General features: G+C 45.8%; 1 protein-coding gene and 1 non-coding gene across 3 annotated transcripts in view; both read right to left on the bottom strand.

Annotated features, from left to right (window-relative positions):
- The window catches only part of Mov10l1 (Mov10 like RISC complex RNA helicase 1), a 62,767-nt gene that overhangs the window by 5,962 nt on the left and 36,191 nt on the right, over positions 1-20,614 (bottom strand). For both annotated transcript variants that reach the window (XM_021184119.2, XM_021184120.2), the window contains exons 17-23: positions 19,275-19,447; positions 18,419-18,565; positions 17,622-17,743; positions 15,977-16,076; positions 14,864-15,028; positions 13,010-13,183; positions 2,790-2,939 (exon numbers count right to left, since the gene is read on the bottom strand). In XM_021184119.2, the coding sequence (XP_021039778.1) occupies positions 2,790-2,939; positions 13,010-13,183; positions 14,864-15,028; positions 15,977-16,076; positions 17,622-17,743; positions 18,419-18,565; positions 19,275-19,447 (1,031 nt within the window). The remainder of the gene's footprint in view (positions 1-2,789; positions 2,940-13,009; positions 13,184-14,863; positions 15,029-15,976; positions 16,077-17,621; positions 17,744-18,418; positions 18,566-19,274; positions 19,448-20,614) is intronic.
- LOC115029434 lies at positions 20,369-20,527 on the bottom strand. The gene has a single exon (XR_003835014.1). It is a non-coding gene; the product is annotated as a U1 spliceosomal RNA (small nuclear RNA).

Below are 20,614 nucleotides of genomic sequence, written 5' to 3'. Positions count from 1 at the left end.
AAAAAAGAAAATAGTCTATTTCTTTTAGATTTTCCATTCTTGTGGCATATAGGTTTTTGAAGTCTGACTAATGGTTCTTTGGATTTCCTCAGTGTCTGTTGTTATGTCCCCCTTTCTGTTTCTGATTTTCTTAGTCTGGATCTTCTTTCTCTGTCCTTTAATTAGTTTGGTTAAGGATTTGTCTATCTTGTTGATTTTCTCAAAGAATCAACTCTTGAATTTTCTTTGTATTGTTCTCTTTGTTTCTATTTTATTGATTTCATCCCTCAGGTTATTTCTGCTGTTTATTCCTCTTGAATGTGTTTGCTTGTTTTTATTCTAGAACTTTCAGGTATGCTGCTAAATTGCTGAGATCTCTCCAATTTTTGTGCGAGGGGGGGTGGATTTCGAGACAGGGTTTCTCTGTAGCCCTGGCTATCCTGGAACTCACTCTGTAGACCAGGCTGGCCTTGAACTCAGCAATCCACCTGCCTCTGCCTCCCAAGTGCTGGGATTAAAGGCATGTGTCACCATGCCCGGTTCAATTTTCTTGTATCTCTTGAGACTTACTCTGTGACTGAGTATGTGGCCAATTTTGGAGAAGGTTGTGTGAGGTGCTGAGAAGAAGGTATATTCCTTTGTGTTTGGGTGAAGTGTTCTGTAGATGTCTGTTAGAGCCACTTGAGCCATCATGTATGTTAGCTCCCTTAGTTCTCGCTTTAGTTTCTGTCTTGGTGACCTGCACATTGGTGAGGATGAGGTACTGAAGTCTCCTGTTATTAATGTGAGAGGTTCGATATATCTTTAGTAATGTTTCTTTCCCAAATGTGGGTACCCTTGAGTTTGGGGCATAGATGTTCAGAATTGAGACATCATCTTGGTGGAATTTTTCCTTTGATGAGTATAAAGTATCTTTCGTCATCTCTCTTGATTAATTTTGGGTGGAAGTCTATTTTGTGAAATATGAGAATGGCTACACCAGTTTGCTTTTGGAGTCCATTTGCTTTGAAAATCTTTTTCCAACCTTTTACTCTGAGGTAATGTCTATCTTTGATGTTGAGGTGTGTTTCTGGTATGCAACAGAAGGGTGGATCCTGTTTTTGCATCCATTCTGTAGCCTTGTCTTTTTATTGGGAATTAAGTCCATTGATGTTGAGAGATATTAATGATCAATAATTGTTAATTCCTGTTATTTTGTTGTTGCTGATACTGTGCGTGTGTGTGTGTGTGTGTGTCTGTCTGTCTGTCCTTCCCTCCTTTTGGCTTTGCTGGTGTAGGATTATTCCTGTTTTCCATGGGTGCAGTTAACCTCCTTGGGCTGGAGTTTTCCCATACGGGCCTGACCTAGGTCTTCCTCATATCTTATGGTTGTGTAGGTTGGTGTTCTTATGGGATTCCTAACAGTGGGGACAGGGGTGTTTCTCTCTTTTTGCCTGATTTTGGGATCCTTTCCCTCCCTCTTACTGGGTTGCCTCATCCAGCCTTAACTTGAGGGACGTACTTACTCTAACTGTAACTCGATATGCCATGTCTGCTTACTATCCCTGGGAGGTCTGCCCTTTTTTAGAAGGTAAACAGAAGAGTGAATCTAGGGGAGGGGGAAAGTGGAGGGAAGGGCTGCAAGGAGAGGAGGGAGGGGAAACTGGAGTCAGGATGTAATATATGAAAGAATAAATAAAAAAAGAAAAAATATATGGACTTGTTAGTCAGCTGCACTATAGCAATCAAGATGAAATTGATACTGTGTTTCCAAAGCTGTGCGGCCATGGCCCCAGATATAGCAAAGAGGAAGCGTGGAATCAACTGGCTGTGTGCTTAGTCAAGTTATCACTATGTATGTGCTACCAGAAGTAAATACTCACTCGCACCTCTTACTTCACTTCAGAAAAAAATACTTATATAACACATCAGCTGACTTTCAACAAAGACCATTTGTTCTCAATTCCCTGTGCAAGGTAACTGTTCTATTCCAGGGCTTCTCCCTGTGCTTTGGTGGTCTGTATTCCATGGGGGCAGAAACTCAACCACTGAAGCCTGTGTTTGGTATGGAAGATACCTTTCTTCACAGCGCAGCTTCAGAACAGGTAAATGGGTAATTTCTGGTTGTCACAATCTATAAACAATTTTATAGGGTTGGCAGTGCTGCCTTACAATCCTATGTAAGGGTCACATTCCAAAATTCCAACAGCATTCATTACTTCTGAGAAATACTAGCGAGGGCTGGAGTAGACAAGATCTCCCTCCCTTCCCCTTCCCTTCTTCCTTTCCCTTCCTTTCCCTTCTAGCCCCACCCCTTCTCAACAGAGTCTCACAGTGGAGCCCACTCTGGTCTAGAAAATAAACAACCCAGACTAGTCTCTAACTAGCAGCAATCCTCCTTGCCTCAGTGTCCCAAATGCTGTAGCTAACGATGTGAACTATTATACCTACAAAGCTTTGTCATTATTATTGCTGTTGTTGGGACAGTGTCTTAAAATATAGCCCTGGCTGGCCCTGTCCTCAGAGATTTTCCTGCTTCTCCTCCCAAGGGACAAAATACCAAGCTATCTCATAGACCCTTATGTAAATGCTTGCGACGTAACTATCTAGAATGTAAAAATAATGCTCAGCCCTGGCTACAGTAAGACAGGCGTCTGGTCAGTACTGACCACGAGCTGGATAGTCTGCCAGTTTGTATCCAGTCTCACCCAACAGGATCTTGCTTCTTTGCAAATCTGCTGTTGAGAATGAGCTCGTTTCTGCCCTTCAGAAACCATGGACCAAGGGCCACAGTGGCTGTGTATAACAAGGTACAGTCCTGGTGGGCTTACCTGCTTCCGATAGGGTGTGATGACACCTATGTCCTTGGAAGATACTTGACTGGAGACACTCCGGGCCAAGAGGCAACAGTAGCGCATGACCTGGACAGCCTCGGCTGGGCTGAACCATGATGGGCTTCTCCCTTCACGAGCCTCGTTCCCCTGAGTTAGTGAGAAGGTAAATGTCATTTGCCCAGGAATGTTTATTAAGTAGGTACTATGTGCTGTGGATTTGGTTTATTGCTTATGTTAACTAGGTTCCCAAATTACAGGAGAATCCATATGTCTGCTTGTGAGACAGTGACAGTCCCTGCCCCCAGCTGGTTCTAATTGGTAAAGTTGCTGGTGGCCAATGGCTGAGAGACAGAGGCGGGACTTTGAGGTTTGTGGGCAAGGAACTCAAGGGAAAAGGAAAATGGCCATCTCCTGTGAGGAAAAGGTCCCGACCTGAGGAGTGTAGGACAGAGAGACAGAGAGACAGAGACACTGCCCAGATGTAAGAGTCAGGGGTTGTGGCCCATGAGGGCTGCAGTGACCAGGATGGAAAATAGGTTTTAGTAAGTGATAATTCAAGAATATGGGAGGGGGGAAGAGTGTGTTAGCAGCAGGGAGGTTTAGAAGTGCTCAGCCATTGTGTTGTTTAAGACATATTAAATAGAAGTCTCTCTGTGTATGTATGTGTGTTTCATTTGTGAATCCAAAACATTTGGGCGGGTAGCGAGAAGCGCCAGCATGCCCAGGGAAGTTTAGAGCAGAATAACATACTATCACTTCAACTACGAATACACAGTACACACAACAGAAAGAAACATCCCTACTCTCACACAGAATAGACAATCTAGCAGTACAATTATTATTACATAATTTGGAAATTAGAGCCATTTTTTAAAGTAAAGCTTTTTTTTTTTTCCTTCTTCAGACAAGGTCTTGGTACATAGTCCTGGCAGGGCTAGAACTCACTATGTAGAACAGAATGCCCTTGGCCTGAGTGCTGGGATTAAAAGCATGCACCATCATACCTGGCTAACAAAAGACATTTTGGGACAGGGTTTTACCATGTAGCCAAAGCTAGCCTGGAATTCGCTATGTAGATGAGGTTAGCCTCAAATAGAAATTCATTTTTCTCTGTCTTCTAAGTGTTAGGATTAAAGGCCTATGCCACTATGCCTGGCCTAGAACCATATATACACACTATACAAGACTGACTGCACAAATCTACCATTTCCGGGCCAGGAAGAGTGACACATTCCTTTAATCCCAGCACTTGGGAGGCATAAACACATGGATCTCTGTCAGTTCAATGCTAGCCTGATCTACATAGCAAGCTTCAGGACAGCCAGAGCTATATCACAGAGAGACTGTCTCAAAACAGCATCATCAACAACTCCTCCACACCCAAACAAAACAAAAACCAAAAAAAAAAAAAAAACCCAAAATCTACTCTTTGGGGATTTATGGCACCGGGGAGGGATCATGGGAAAACTCCTTCATGTAACTTAAGGAAGGATGGGCAATCCTGGGCAATCATGTGGCCAAGAACAGCCCATGTTAGAGAAATGGCATTTAGGGCTCTGGCATGAGACAGCTCACAGATCACTAGACAAGAGAGAAGCCACTGAGGCTGATGCCCACAGCAATGTGAAAGCAGATGGCAGGATGTGAGGAGGAGCTAGCCGTTAGTCCACACAGGCTGCAGGAAGGCGCTGGACACAGGGCAGGTGGTCCTACTACCAAGGGCTAGGGTCTGCCATCTTCCCCACTTCAGCTACAGGACTCTTTCCTTCAGCCAACTTCGGTTATATCTAAAAAAGCTTTGTTTTGCCAAGGTGGTTCCTTGAGGCTAGGAGTTTCTCATCTTGAACAAACCCTTCCCCAAAGCATGATTGATGGGATGTACCGCTGTGACTGAATGCTGTAGCACTCAGGCAAGGACAGAACAGGCAGCTCAATACTACCTCTCTGAATATGGTCAAATGATGTTTCAAAAAGGTAATTACTTTGCCTGCATGTATGTATGTGTACCATGTCTGTGTCTGGTGCCCTTGGAATACAGAGGAAGGCTGGGGTTATAGACGGTAATACGCTCATGTGGATGCTGGAAATCAAAGTTCAAACTCAGGTCCTCTGGAAGAGCAGCCACTGCTCTGAAACCTCTCAACCATCTCTCCAGCTCTCAAACTAAAGCCCCCCCCCCCAAGACAGGGTTTCTCTGTATAGCCTTGGCTGTCCTGGAACTCACTTTGTAGACCAGGCTGGCCTCGAACTCAGTGCCTGCCTCTGCCTCCCAAGTGCTGGGATTAAAGGCATGTGCCACCACACCCGGCTGCTTTTTTTTTTTTTTTTTTTTTTAAAGATTTATTTTTATTTGTCTGTACATCTGAGCATATATGTGTAGGTACCCATGGAGGCCAGAAGAGGGAGCTGACCTCCTGGAGCTGGCGTGACAGGTGGGTGTGAAATGCCTAGTGCAGAAGCTGGGAACCACATTCCAGTCCTCCACAAGAGCAGGAAGTACTCCTAACCACTGCACCATCGTGCCAGCCCTACACTAATGCTTCCCGTGCTCAAAGGACACACCCAACAGAGCACAAAGATAACATAAAACAGAGAGAACACCTGCAAATAGGGTAAGGCATTCATAGTCAAACCACACAAAACTCTTAGAACTCAGTAACAACCCTCCCCGCAGTAAAACCAGTTACGATGGGCCAAGGGCCCGACCGAGCAGGTGCGTCTCTGAAGCAGCCGTGGAGTAGAAGCTGAGTGCACTAGGGGCAGAGATAGCAGGATCCTGGGAGCTCACAGGCCAACCAGCCTAGATAAAGCAGCAAGTTTCAGTTGGGTATGGTGGCATCTTCAATCTCACACATGTTTAGTCCTAGCACCTGGGTGGCAGAAAATATGGACCTCTGTGATTTGGAGGCCAGCTGGTGTACACACTGATCTCCAGGCTAGCCAGAGCTATACAGCGAGACTCTGTTTCTAAATGAATAAACAAACAAACAAACAAACAAACAAATAAATGAATGTATGTTAAGAACAAAAGAAGTACATTCTGACATGTTGCAACACAGCTAAACCCCAAGGACATTATGCTGATGACTATGACTGCACGGTCCCCTTATATGAGGTCTGCAGAGTGGTCAAATTCATAGGGGCTTCTAGAGGTAGGGCTAGTGGGAAAGTAAGATTTTTGTAGGGACAGAATTTCAGTTTTGCAAGATGGAAAGGTTCTAGAGATTGTTGGCTGAGAAAATATGAATGCACTTAACAGTACTGAACGTCACACTTAAGCATGGCTAGCACAGTGAAGCTTTCCATGTGTATCTCACCGTGACCTCACATGTGCGCAGAGCTGGTATGATGATGCACACCTAGGACCCCATCACTTTATCTGAGTGTGAAGTCAGCGGGGCTACTTCTTAGTGAGGCCTTGTCTCATAAAACACAACACAACAAAATAAATACCAAGCAAAGCTACACTATGTTTAAAAAAATCTATTAAATTTTATGTGCAGCACTGGTGTGAGGGAGTCAGATTTAAAATCTATTTAGTTTTATGTGCACTGGTGTGAGGGGGTCAGACTCTGTGGAGTTACAGACAGTCACATGCAGCCATGTGGGTGCTGGGAATTGAACCCAAATCCTCTGGAAGAACAGAGACTGCTCTTAACTGCTGAGCCATCTTCTCCAGCTCAAGCTACAATAATTACTTTCAGAATAGTGTTTTAAGACATATATAATTTATCCTTTTGTCACCTATGACTCTTGTAAGTATCTTAAATATTAATGAGAAAAAAGCTTACAGCAGAATTTAACAAAGGTGTTATTTTACACATGTGCACCGTCTATGTGCCTGCTGCCTTCTGAGGTCATGGAGAGTTATCAGATTATTCTGGAATTGGAGTTACAGATGATTGTGAGCCACTATATGGGTGTTTGTGATTAAACTCAGATCCCCTGCAAGAGGAACAAATATTCTTTTGTTTGTTTGTTTGTTTTTGGTTTTTCAAGACAGGGTTTCTCTGTGTAGCCCTGGCTGTCCTGGAACTCACTCTGTAGATCAGGCTGGCCTTGAACTCAGAAATCCACCTGCCTCTGCCTCCCAAGCATTGGGATTAAAGGCGAGTGCCACCATTGCCCAACTAGGAACAAATATTCTAAAACCACTAAGCCAGGGCCCGGAGAGATGGCTCAGCAGTTAAGAGCACTGACTGCTCTTCCAGAGGTCCTGAGTTCAAATCCCAGCAACCACATGGTGGCTCACAACTATCTGTAATTGGAACTGATGCTCTCTTCTGCTGTGTCTGAAGACAGCAATAGTGTACTCATATAAATAAAATAAATCTAAAAAAGAAAAACAAAAACAAGAAAACAAAAAACCACCGAGTCAACTCTCCATTTTTATTTTATTTTTAAGACAAAGTCTCACTATGTAGACTAGGCTGGCCTGAAACTCACTGTGTAGACCAGACTGGCCTGGAACTCAAAAGAACTCTCCCTGCCTTGGCCTCTTGAGTGTTGAGATTAAAGGTGGCATCACCACACTGGGCTTCAGAATTTTTAAGCTGATGAGAAAAAAATCAATAGCAAAAATTAGGAAAATGTGGAAACAACAGAAATAAAGGTAAAGAAAAAATAAAACCCAACAAAGAGTGAGCGATTTGACTAAACTGGATTAAATATGACACCACTGCTTTTAAGAAAAACCTAAAATAAAATACAATGACTGGCCAGACATGGAGGCAAAGCCCTTTACCTTGGAAGTCAGAAGCAGACCAATCTCTGAGAGTTTGAGGCCAGCCTGCTCTACAGAGTGAGTTAAGCCCAGCCAGAGTTACATGGTAAAACCCTTGTCTCAAACAAACACACAAAATACAATGAATAAAAGTGAAATTGGAGAGATGGCTCAGCAGTTAAGAGCACTAACTGCTCTTCCAGAGGTCCTGAGTTCAATTCCCAGCAACCACATGGTGGCTCACAGCCTTCTGTAATGGGATCTGATGCCCTCTTCTGGCCTGCCTGAAGACAGCTTCAGTGTACTCATATACCTAAAATAAATAAATAAATCTTTGAAAAAATATTTAAAAAAATGAAATTCAAAACCACCCTCAGCAATGAATTACAAAAGACACTTTCTCCAAACACCCAAAGCAAGCACACAAAAGGCCCTAACAAAAATAGAAACAGCCAGGTCTGGTGGTGGACTACTTTAGTCATGGCACCCAGGAGCTGGAGATAGGGATAGCTCAGTGAGATCAAGGACAGTTCTTTCCAGGCCAGCCAGAGAGCCACATAAGGATACTCTATCCAAAGAGATACCAACCAACCAACCAGCCAAAAACAAAAAACAAAACAAAAAACCCCAAAACCCAAAACCCAAAGCAAAACCAAACCCAAAACCCCTAACCTGTTAATTTAATTAGGCCTTAAGAAAAGGACTTGTCAGATATGGTAGCTCAAGTCTATAATCAAAACACTTGGAAGGTAGAGCAGGAGGATGCAAAATTCAAAGTCAGTTTTGGTTACTGAGTCAGCTCTGTGTCATAAGATCACACACACACAAACACAGTGTATGGCATGGGGAAGGAATGAAGAGATGAAGCAGAATTGGCCTGGGATATAGCAGCCTGAACCTGCATCCTTATTAAAACAGAAGGTACAAAGATTAAAAAACAATACTAGTAGGAATTGCTGGTGAGGGGATTTCAAACTCCCAAAACAACACAGCGTACTTCTGCTGCCCTTGGCTGCCTCACAGAGGTTGGAGGTAAGTCCCATTGCTGAAGACAACGTATTTTGGACACAGGACTTGTAGGATCCAGGCCAGCTTCCCAGGGCTAATGAGGTTATGGCCCTTAGAGGAGAACCTACTGGATCAGCACAGTTCCTCATACACTCTCAATGTTCTCTCCACTCATCAGAGAAGCTTCCCTTCGCAGCACAGACAGTTACGGCAGACTTCAAATGCTCAAAATTCAGTCAACTACTGGTCACGGGGTGCCCAGTCTCCGTGGGAACACATACAACACAGCTCATGCACATAATGTTCAGGAAATATTGTGGAAGACTGGGCTGGAAGACTGCAGGAGCCAGAGGACCAGAAAGTCTGCTGTGGGGTCATGTCTTCTAGAAATGATAGGGAAGCTATGTCCATGGTAACTCAGCAATATGGATGTCTAAACAAGACCTAAAAAAATGTCACCACAAGTCAAGCTTTTGTGGAAGAGGAAACCTCACTAGATCCCACCCTTGAGAAAGAACTACAGGCAAGTTAAGGACTGCTGACAGTGGAAGAATTAGGATGAGCCCCCTAATTAGTTATCCAATTCCAAGTGTCAGCCTGAAATCATACACATACAAGCAACACTAAACTGGCTCAGCAGGTTGTGTTTATCTAGTTATACATGTATGTAACAATAACAAGAAAAGAGGCCGTGACCTTGAGAGGGAGCAAGGGAGTGCATGGAAAAGGTGGGTGGGGGGAGAAAGGGAAGAAATGATGTAATTATATTTTAACTTAAAAACTGGTAAAATAAGTGATAAGTAAAGTCAGGTAGCAAGGAGGAGTGACTGAAGACAAAACTGAAGAGCGAGAGCTGGGCCACTTGTGTGCTTTCTTGGCTGCAGGAGAGGATGAGGAGCGGTGGCAGAAATGAAGCAGGAATGAAGCGACACAGGTTTTAGGTTCCTGTGGCGCCTTACTGTCCCTGCTCAGCGCTGCTACTAAAGCAGAAAGCAGCACAGCTCAAGGGGCCTGTGCATAAGCTACACTATGGTTTCTCCACTGACACTTCCTTGTGGCAGAGACCACAGCTTCCTTTGGGCATGTTTTGTGGAATCTGGAGTGTTTAGTCCTATCCTAAGCATGCCATAAAACACCTGAGAAATTCTGTCTGGTCCATCCAAAGCACAAGTGGGCACGAGGATATTCGGTCTCCTATGAGCAGAGGAAGCCAAGCATGCAGTGAACAAGGGCCAGGCCTGCCAGCAACACTGCAGCCAATTCACACAGGGATGTGGTCCTTTCTACTCAAACTGGGTGTGGACCACACTCCCTGCTAGACAGACTGCCTTGTCCCTCTTATGTTCTGAGGGTCTAGGAAGGAACTTAGCAAATAATGTGACATTTAGAAACTACTGAAATGGGGTCTGGAGAGATGGCTCAGTGATTAAGAGCACTGGCTGCTCTTCCAGAGGTCCTGAGTTCAATTCCCAGCAACCACATGGTGGCTCACAACCATCTGTAATGGGATCTGATGCCCTATTCTGGTGTGTCTGAAGAGAGCAATGGTGTACTCATATATATAATAAATAAATCTTTTTTTTTTTTAAACTACTGAAATGTGGCTAAATTAATTGTAGTGATCTCTGAAGATTCTCCACCATCTCTACATCCATTGGAGTGTAAGATGGACTTTCTCACAGAATTGGGGCTCTGCCCTCCACAGCTTCCAGGTCTCATTTTCTTCTCAGCACTTCCGGTGGTCTATCCAGATAATCCTATCCAGCTACTCCCCAGTGACACAGCTCGATGCAGTCTGCGTGGCTGGCCTTGCTGACCCTCACAACTGCAGACTACACAGACAAGCAAGACTGCCCACCTCTTACTGCTGTATGATCTCTGGGAACTCTGCCTGCCTGATGCAGACCCAGCAGTTTAAAGTGTCCAGAGAAGCCAGGTGTGGGGCTTCCACATGTACTCCTAGCACTAAGGAAACTGAGTTCAAGGTCAGTTTGGGCTGGCAAAGGCAGAGGATGTGACTCAGTATGGAGAACACTTGCCACACATGCATGAAGTTCTTGGTTTGATCTCCAGCACTGGATAAGCCAGGTATGGTGCTTCACGTATATAAACTTAGGACTTGGAGGCACAAAGAATGGGACCACAACCTGAAGGTCATCCTGAGCTGTATGTCAAGTTCAAGGCAAACCTGGTACACATGAGACCCGGTCTCAAAAGGCAAACAAAGCAAACCAAAACACAATACAACCAAACCCCTGCCCATGAGAAACTGGTGAGATCTTACCTGGGCCAAGTAAAGGCCCTGGTCCACAGGCACTGCCTCCCTCTCCCAGAATGTGTGTTCCCTGACCTCCGTACACGACTTCCAGGTTGCCCTGGTCTCCCAGGCCCGCCGCCGGCGATCAAATATATATTCCCATCAGTTTCCCAGTGACTCCTACATCCTCTCTATTAGATGGAACATGGTAGTGCATGGTAGTCTTCACTCCCAGCACTCAGGAGGCAGAGGCAGGTGGATCTCTGTGTGCTCAGTGCCAGGCTAGTCCACAAATGGGCTCTACAGTAAAATCCTGTGTGAAAAAACTCCCTACATCCCCTGGTATTTTTAGACTATGTTCCACCAACTTGTACCTTTATTGTCAACTACACATGTATGCACATACACACACACACGCACACACAGAGGCACACATGCACGTGCACACACACCCACCCTCCACATTTTGTCTATGTGGTACTGAAGACTGAACCCAGGGTCTTATTCATGCTGCATTTTTTAACACAGAACACACCCTGGAGATGTCCATTTCCTCTGACTCTGTCGTATGCTCTGTAACAGACCAACCTAATGATTCCTTGTCTGGGTCTTTTTAGCAATATTAAAAATTGAATTTAGGGCTATAGTCATTTTCTTTTATAAAACATTTTGAACTGGCAGTAAAACGGTCATAAAAAGCCTGTGCTGATTTTTGTTTTGCTTTGTTTTTGTTTTTAAAGTCAGGGTTTCTTTTTTTGTGTAGCTCTGGTTGTCCTGAAACTCATTCTGTAGATCAGGCTGTCCTTGAACTCAGAAATATGTCTGCCTCTGACTGCCTCTGTCATGAGTGCTAGGATTAAAGGTGTGCACACCGCTGTCCCACTGCTGTCACAGGTGACGCACCTATGGTGATTTTTTTAAAAATGAGACTATATTAAATATATAGGTTAATTTGGGAAGAACTGACATCTAAGACCTTGAACCTTTGTTTATGATTACACCTTCATGTGCTCAAACAGAGCTTTACGCCTTTGCTGCACAGGAGCACTGGGTATGCCTCACAGGCTCATTGCTGGGCACACTAGAGACCCCTTCCACTCTAACTGACATTTGTCTTTCCTGATGTACTGGAAGCTTCTGAGAAGGGTCCTCCTGGGGAAGCACCGCCCAGCAGGGCGGGTTAAGCACTGACAAACAGGCTTTAGTTAGAGAGGTGCTTCAGAGCCACCAGCACATACTTCTTCAAGAACTTCTAACAGATCCAGACACCTTATTTTTCTAAAGATTTAGAGAGAAACTGAGGCAGGACTGTTCTTGGAAGACCAGGCTATGGGAGAAAAGGGCTAATAGACACTATCTTCCCTTCTGGGTGTGACACCAATTCTAGATCATAACTACAGTCCTCTCCTTTTGGGAGGATGAATGTAAAACTTGATCTCTGGTTCTGACAACCAAATTCATCATACAAACTGCTTTTAGTGAATATCTGCATTTACTTTAGCTTGTAAGCATCTACACCCCACTCTGTAAGGTCCTGTAGGGAGGAGACTTGGCTGTGTCATCCCCGACTTCTGGATCTGGGGTTCAGTGCCTGGCTGACTGGTTCTTGTGGGCTCTCAATAGATTCTGATTCTGACAGTGGGGCCAGCACTGTTGGGACACCAGACCTTAGCGCCTTACATCTTATGTGTGCTTGTATGCGTATGGTAATGCAAATGCTCACGGAGGCTAAGGGCATGAGATATAGGGCTGCAGTTACAGGTGCTTGTATGCCACCTGATGGGAGTGTTGGGAATTTAACTGAGGTGTGCAAGAGTGAGACACATCCCTAACCACTGAGCCATCTCCAGCCCACCCCCCTGAGACTTCTAATCCACACTTTGAGTGCTTAGATACTGGCCTGGGTCTCCTCTTGGAATCCAGTATTTGTCTAATGTAAGTGTCAAAGGGTGCTGGCCTACAATACCCACTCCTAAGTCCTTTCTGCATGGAATCTTTGACGGGAGAGCTCAGCAGCAGCCCCTTCCTGCTGCCTTACACTTGAGAGAGCAGCACCTGTCTTCCCCACCCCCAGGTTCCTAGGGAATGCTTGGCTAATACTGTAGCACAGACAGGGGCACACAGTATTGACAATTACACAGGATGGTCTCTGAGCCAAACTGCCTCCTCTTCCTTTCCCTTCTTTTATCACCTGATGCAAGAAGTACTCAGTAGACACGGCAGACTTACCCTCACTCCATGGAAGATGAGAGGGAAGCCTTTTCTGGGCAGCTTCTCCCAGCCCAGCAGTGAAGTCACTACTTTGGGATCAGCACAGACCTCAAGCTCCCTATGGTAGAACAGGCGTGAGGGCAGTGCCAGCAGAGCTGAGTGGGACCTGTAGTTCTTCACAAGCTTTGTGACCTGTGGAGAAGAGGTATGCATAGGCTCACAGAGTCAAAGTCATACAGTTCCTGTCCACATTATGCCCCTGTTGTCCTTGCAAAGCTAACCACCTTAATGCTGACTTCATGGGGCAGCCTCCTGCTCCTGCCTGGTTCTCACTATTAACTTGAAATCTGATGCCAGGACAAGTTTCAGATGACTCTCAACCTCAAAGAGGGATGAAGGCCTCTTCTATGAGTCATCTTGGTCCTGACGGTTGAGTGTCTCTGCACGGATGCCTTTTAATGAAGCCCTGACTTAGTGCTGGAGGCAGAGTAAGAGCTGTTATAACAGCCCCTGCATATCTTTGGTTATGGGGACAGCACCATTATGAGGAACATGCGGTTCACCTCTAACTGCTTTGGAAGCTGGTGCAATACAAGCAAGCTTCCGCACTTGTTCCTGGCTGTGATGGTCAAATGTCACTGTCAACTTGAGAAAACTTGGAATCACCGAGGAAACACAGCTCTGGGTGACTGTTGAAGGTTTCTAAAGAGATTTATTAAGATGGGACGCCTGACTGTGGGTGACACAGACTCATGGGGGAAGTCCTGGACTAAATAAAAAGGGACACGGAGGAAGCCAGATGGGCACCAGCATTCATGCCTTTTTCTGCTTCCTCATGACAGATGCCTCATGCCACCATGCCTTCTCTGACACGTCATATTATCTCCTCAAATGGTGAGCCCAGACAAAGTCTTTACCCTGAAAATACCTGACAGTTGTCCTCTAGGCAATTCTGTTAGAGCAATTGACATATAATAGCAATTGTACTGGCAAAATGCCTGCTAGCCCCAGGGCAATAATTATATTTTATTCCGAAAAGAAAAACGTGACCCCCTGTGAAGAGTCACACCAGCTAAGAATAGTACAGAGAACAAGGGAAAGACTGGGAAGCCATTTCTTTTTCAACAAAGAAACTTTATGTTTCAAAGTGCATGGGAGATGGGTGAGGATTTATCTCCTATGCCGCACAGTTTTTGGGCATCCTCTCTGACCCAACAGACGCCGTGCTGCACGTCATCCTGGCCTACGTGCGTTCCGTCCCACCCTTGCAGTGGTCTAGTCTGATGGTTTCCCTGAGCTCTCACTTAGGCCCAGAAGCTATGCTCAACTACACGAGCACCTTAGAGCAGCAGACTACAGGAAACAGTCCCCCCAGGTCTCAGGGCCAGGCCTTCTCTCCCTTCACATGAAGTTAAGCGCTATCTCCTGCTTTCCTACATTCATGGAGTAAGGCAGATTTAACTTCTTTTATCCCACTCTCCCAGCATCTGCACTGAAGCTGCCTGGCATCCTCTGATCCAAACAGCAGCCCCTACAGGACAGGAAGAGCAGGTGAAGTGCCTCAGGAGCTGCCTGTAAGGGAGGAAGCCGGGAGTCCTGCTCACCTTCCTGCCCAGATGTCCGTGGGTCCCTCTGCTGAGCATGCTTCGTAAGGTGAGGAAAGCAAGGGGCGAGTGGGGGTTTGTGGAGGTCTCCTGTGCAGAGGTCTTATGACTCATGGGCAAGGAGAGGTGGGTGAGAGCAGGGTGGCAGGTAGTCCCTCCAAAGAGTACTTGTTTCATAGAGCCTAGACAGTGCTGGCCTCAGCACTGTCTGCCCCGGTAAATCTCTGCTCTTCTCCTGTTTGTGTGACAAGCAGAGTCTAGAACTCACCAACAATGGATTATATGCACCGCAAGCGCCAAAGGCATTTTCGTCTCTCAGGTACGCTGGTCTGGACATCAGCCTCTCCAACATGGACACATGCAACCCATAGGCCATGGCCAGCCTGGACTTGATGACTGGGCCGAGCTGCATGGGGTCTCCAGCAAGCACGATCTATAGCATATACAAGGATGCTGGATTAGTGGGGAGCAGACGGACAGGCAGGCGTCTCTGAATATGTTTGGGGTAGGCCTGTGCAGGGGCTGGGGTTGGGGGGGGGCTGTATATTCTGGTTATGTGGAATAAGCAGAGGCGGGGAAAACACAGTAAACACAGCTGGAATGACAATGGCCTAGACAGAGAAGTGGGAGAGGAGATGACTTGAGACTTAGGCTCCTCCACTAAGCAGTCACTGCCGGTTTTTATCACTCCTGGCAGAAGTCAAGCTATTTCTAAATGGAGCAAAAGTCTCAGGGATACAGCCCATGTTCTGGAATTTTTTGCTGTTCCTGACCTTAGGAAACTACCCTTGGCCTTTTTCCCAGAAGGCCTTACACACACTGACAACGTGCTGCCCACTCTCTTTAGTATTCTAATTAGACCGGCCCCTCTTCACTCCATAGTCCCTCCAAAGAGTACTTGTTTCATAGAGCCTAGTGACTGAAAGGAGGGATGCCAGGTGACCTCTCAGCTGGGGTACAGAGAGAAACATTCTCTAAGATAGTAATCCACGCCACTGTACAAAGTACCAGAGAAGCTCAGATGGGGATCTGCCAGGAACACACAGAGTTGGAGGGGCCGGGGGTCTGAGTGAGAAGCTCTAAGAAGCATAATGGGAAGGACAGTCAGACCCTAGCAAGGCATGAGGCAGGCCCTCTCCTCTCTGCCATGGGGGGGGGGAACCCCAAACACTTCAGCTGTTGACTCTGAGGTTGTGTCCCCTGTGTCCCTATGGCTACCATTGCTCTTAGCTTCTGCTCACACGTGAGTAAATAGTAACAAGCAGGCTCTTTCTCCCCAGATTCTCAGGGTCCTAGTACTTTCACTTGACCACTCTAAGGCTGTGACCGTCACCAGGAGAAAACAGTAAGAGAGAAACACACTTAAGAACACAAGCCTTACCTGGCCATTGATGTCTGAAATCAGTCCCAAAGGAATAAGGCATTCTGGCTCACTTGCCTGTCCTGCCTCGTCCACAAATACGTGTGTGAAGTATCCAACTCTACAGACAGAAACGTCTCATGGTAATTCCATCATATTTAGCAACTGCTTCCTAACACACACTGGCAAAGCTCTGTTCCAGGGTGTTCATATCATAGTGGAGCCCTCCAGGGAAGACAAGACTAAAGGGTACAGGTACCACGTGACCAGGGGTCACAGCCGCTGCAGGTCTACAAGGATACTCCTATGAATCCCTATCAGCGCTACTGTTCTGGCAGCAGGATGTGTACTGTTTTGAAGGACATGAAGGTCCCGGGACAGTGGGAGGCTGGGTATGAACAAAGCCTGAGAGCCTCCTTGTAGCTTAGCGGTCTGCACCTTGTATCCCTTGCCTGGCTTAGACCTATACCCTCCCAGTCCAGCAGCCTCTTAGCCACATGCAGCTCTTGAGTACCTTACAGTAGCTGCTCTGATTAAGAAAATGTAGACTGTCTCATTAACGATTTAATACAAAATAAAATGGCATTGTGGGGCCAGCAAGATGGATTAGAGTGTAAGGTGCCAGGCCTGAGGACCTAAATTCCATCCTTGGGTCCTACATGGTGGAAGGAAGGAACCAAGTCCATCAAGGTGTCTTCTCACCTTTATTTATACTTACTTACATTCTAAATAAAATGAAAATGTTAAAACGATTATATTCCTACTTTAAAAATAAATAAAATGGGTAACTAAAGAATATGAAATAATCTGCGACCTGTATGTGGCCCTCCCTGCTCAGATGCCTAGAGCCCAAGCCAGAAAAGGAAGCCCCTGTGGGCCTGAGCAGCCATCCTTACAGATACACCCTGCAGCAACTCTGCTCCAAGCTGCAAAGCTGTCTGTCCTAGGACCTCAGAAGTTGGGGCTCACCCTCAGGGGCCCTTGCTCCTCCACTCCTTCCTCTGCCTGCCCTGTGCTGTCTCCTCTGCTTACCAAGCATGCTTGCAGCTTCCCCTGCTCACTTCTAGTGTATTGGTGTGAAGCTTCCTCACTTCTTTCCTGCTTCTTTTCTGCTCTTGGGACATGTCCCTGGGAACCTCTCTCTGGTCCTCAGACCCTCACCGTCCCCTGAATCACCAGTACCATCACTGCTTCATCTTCTTGAGGAGCTGCCACCAGCTGGCACCTGAGCTGCCCCACCCAGGACTAACTTCACAGAACCCAGCTCTTTCCTAAGGGGTCTGCCTCCACTGATCCTTTAAGCTATTCGGTCAGTGAACATCTAGCCTTGGGAGTTAGGCCTCTTCTTATAGTTCGTGTCTCCATCATTGTTGCCTGCCGGGCCCCAACTCTGAGGCCTCCTCTGTGTAAGCATGCTCAGGGCTCTCTTACCACATCTTTACATGCTGCCAGCCCACTGCTTGTCCATTCCACTGCTGAGCCCTGGGTCTCATCAGTAAGCCTGTTTATGCAGAAAAGATGCTCCCATTGCCCTGTCACTCCTACACAATGGCTGACACTTCCCACCACTAATCACTCTCCATCTGGCCAGCTTCTTCTGAGGAAACTGAGGGAGGATGCAAACTGTCTGGGTGACTCTGTTCCTCAAACAACATCGGATGCTTACCTCACTCCTATTTGGTAAAACAGTCCTGCACTGCTACATGTAGTGATTATTATCCTGAAGCGTGAGGCTCTCCAGATATCCTCTCCATCTCTGCAATACGGTTTGATGGCATCAATAATGGTCTGGGGCAAAGAGGTTCGAGTTAGAAGCATTTCCTTAAAGTGGACAAAAAGCAAGGCTGGGAGGAATTCTACAAAGTAGTCCTGCTCTGTTGCTACTTCTCAGTGATGATGAATCATTCATGATTACTTAAATTAAAATGGTCCATGTTTTACGGACTCTGAGGGCAAGACTACACTACACTACACTACACTATACTATAATATTATCCTTTACGGCTGCCCAGAAAACAATTCAATGTATTTAATATACTTAATATATTTTAATATACTTAACATATTTTCTAGTCACAACTTCTTTTTTGAGCAATATTTTATTCAAAAGCAAACTAGGGTTCTATAATTTTCCAAAAGAGACAGCTGTAATCAAATCAGTAAAACAGGACTGAAAAGGAACTGGAATACAGTTGAAGAAATAAATGAAAGCATAGCATCAAACTTTAACTTGGAATGTCCACAAAAGTATTGTTAATTCAGAGAGAGGGTGAGAATTATAATAAAATATTCAAGAATAAGAGCCCACTGTGTAGTTGAGTTGTATCACAATACAGAGCTATTTTTCCCTACAACTTTTATGATTATTTGGTGTCTGCCCAGCTATTGCCTCCTGCTCAAACCTGCCCACTTGGTACTCTCCATGGAAGGATTCCCGGTGCCCACCCCATGCCTGGGGCTCACCTCTTCAAATCTGCAGGTGGCATTCACCCGGACCATGGCAGCTGGCTTCAGCACCTTGCTCTCATGAAGTCGCAAACACACAAGGTCAGCAGCACTGTTGGAAGGAGCGCAGACCAAAATCCGACTGTCCGGCAAAGCATAATGTACCTTCATTAAGAAATTAGAGACCAGGAATCTTAACCATTATTGCCAGAGAGTGGAAACCCTGAGGCTATGTCTAATGTACTGACTCCTTGATTGGGAATGAGGGGTGGGCCAGGTTTGATGATAATCTCTGAGTATCCCTACAATGTCAAAGTGACCACTCCACCTCACTACCCACAGATGAGACATGGAAGGTTCCATACCCTCTTCCCACACATACACACAGATAAAGAGAGAATGCAGGGCTATCCAAAGCCTTGTATGTGCTATATCCCAGATCCACTACCCATAACCGTCCACACCTCCACAGACAACACCAATATCCCAAGCCCGGCTTGCAGTATAGCACAAAACACTCATGGTGTGCTTGCTGGTGCAGAATGACACTGTAGCACTATAGCCAGGGTTTTCATAGATTTAGTGGCAACTATAGAAGGAGATGCCGACAGCTGCTGCAGAGCGGTGGCTTCAGGCCCTGTCCAGGCAGCTTCTGCAGTAAAGCCTCTCAACAGAATCAAAGGTTTACTATTCTAGGAATGAAGCTCTTCTTACACTTAGAAACTTAAAATCCTAGTACAGAAATAGACAATGTTATATGCTAAATCTTTCTCAAGTTCTCTACTAACGTCTCTGAAGTTTAAACTGATATTTTTCCAGACACAAGCACTTAAGCACAGCACAGACCCACAGCAACCAGCACCACCCTCCTCACCTGCAAAACAGCCTCGATTATTGTCACAGTCTTTCCAGTTCCCGGAGGTCCAAAAAGGATATACGGGAGAGGCCGGCAGTCGCCACTCAGGATCCTCCTCACGGCCAGCTTTTGGTTTTCATTGAGCACCGGGTTGAAGAACTCTCGTGGTTTCGGGATCTGGATTTCATCCACTGCATTTCAAGTGGAAAGACAGCCTAGTCAGAGGCACAGAGCTTGGCACGGCGCTTCACGAGATGTCAGAAAGGTCAAACAGAACCTGACCATGCCAACAACTTTCAGTGTGACAGGAGAACATGTTCCAGAAACATCTGACAGTGGTTTTTGAGGCAAAGTCGGGCAAAGTAACTCAGCTTTCTAATAGAGGGAAAGGCACTTATAGCCCCAGCATCATCTAATAGAGGGAAAGGCATTTATAGCTCCAGCACCACCGAAAATATTACACACAGGCTGGGTGGGTTATTTATTTATTTATTTATTTATTTATTTATTTATTTATTTATACATACACTGTCGCTGTCTTCAGACACACCAGAGGAGGGCATCAGATCTCATTACAGATGGTTGTGAGCCATCATGTGATTGCTGGGAATTGAGCTCAGGATCTCTGGAAGAGCAGCCAGTGCTCTTAACTGCTGAACCATCTCTCCAGCTCCCCCGCCCCCATACAAGGTTTCAAAAACTTTTTTTGCTGGTGATTTAAATTTGTTCTAAAATACAGCATACAAAACAGAAGTTTCATGGTAGCACCTTCATGCGCACTTGGTCTTGGCTGACTTTTCCCAGCCCAGTCCCCACCCCTTACACTTCTGCTGCTCCCTTCTTCTCCTCCCCTCCCCTCCCCCCACATTCTGCTTTCTCTAATTGGCTTTTCTTTCTCCCGATGCCCCCTCATCTCTTCTCATAGTAAGTACCCTTTTCTATCTTTATGCCATATATACCCACACACACACGTTTCATATTTAAAATTTAAGATCTGTATGTGAGGGAAGAGCACTTGGTACTTGTCTTCCCAAGCTTAGGAAACAATCATTTTCATTCTATAATTTTCCTGAAAAGGGCCACAATTTCATTTTCCTCTTTCTTTTTTCTAAAAGGGGAGAGTGTGAATGCAGTCCTCCACTACCACAAATTATGCAGTTTCCCACATTTGGGGAAATCGCAGGGGTCAGCACATCTGGAGTGCAATGGATAAGCCTCACCCTGGGAAAACCATCTTTGTGATCATGGTATCGCCCCTGCCAGGTAGGTACTTTCTTTGGCTTAATACAATTCCACTGCGTATGTGTATTACACTTTATCCATTCGTCTGCTGACGGACATCTGGGCTGGTGCCACCT

This window comes from Mus caroli, chromosome 15, assembly GCF_900094665.2.
Source record: "Mus caroli chromosome 15, CAROLI_EIJ_v1.1, whole genome shotgun sequence".
Lineage (NCBI taxonomy): Eukaryota > Metazoa > Chordata > Mammalia > Rodentia > Muridae > Mus > Mus caroli.
The sequence above is the reverse complement of the archived record's forward strand: the minus strand, read 5'-3'. Positions and strand labels throughout refer to the sequence as shown.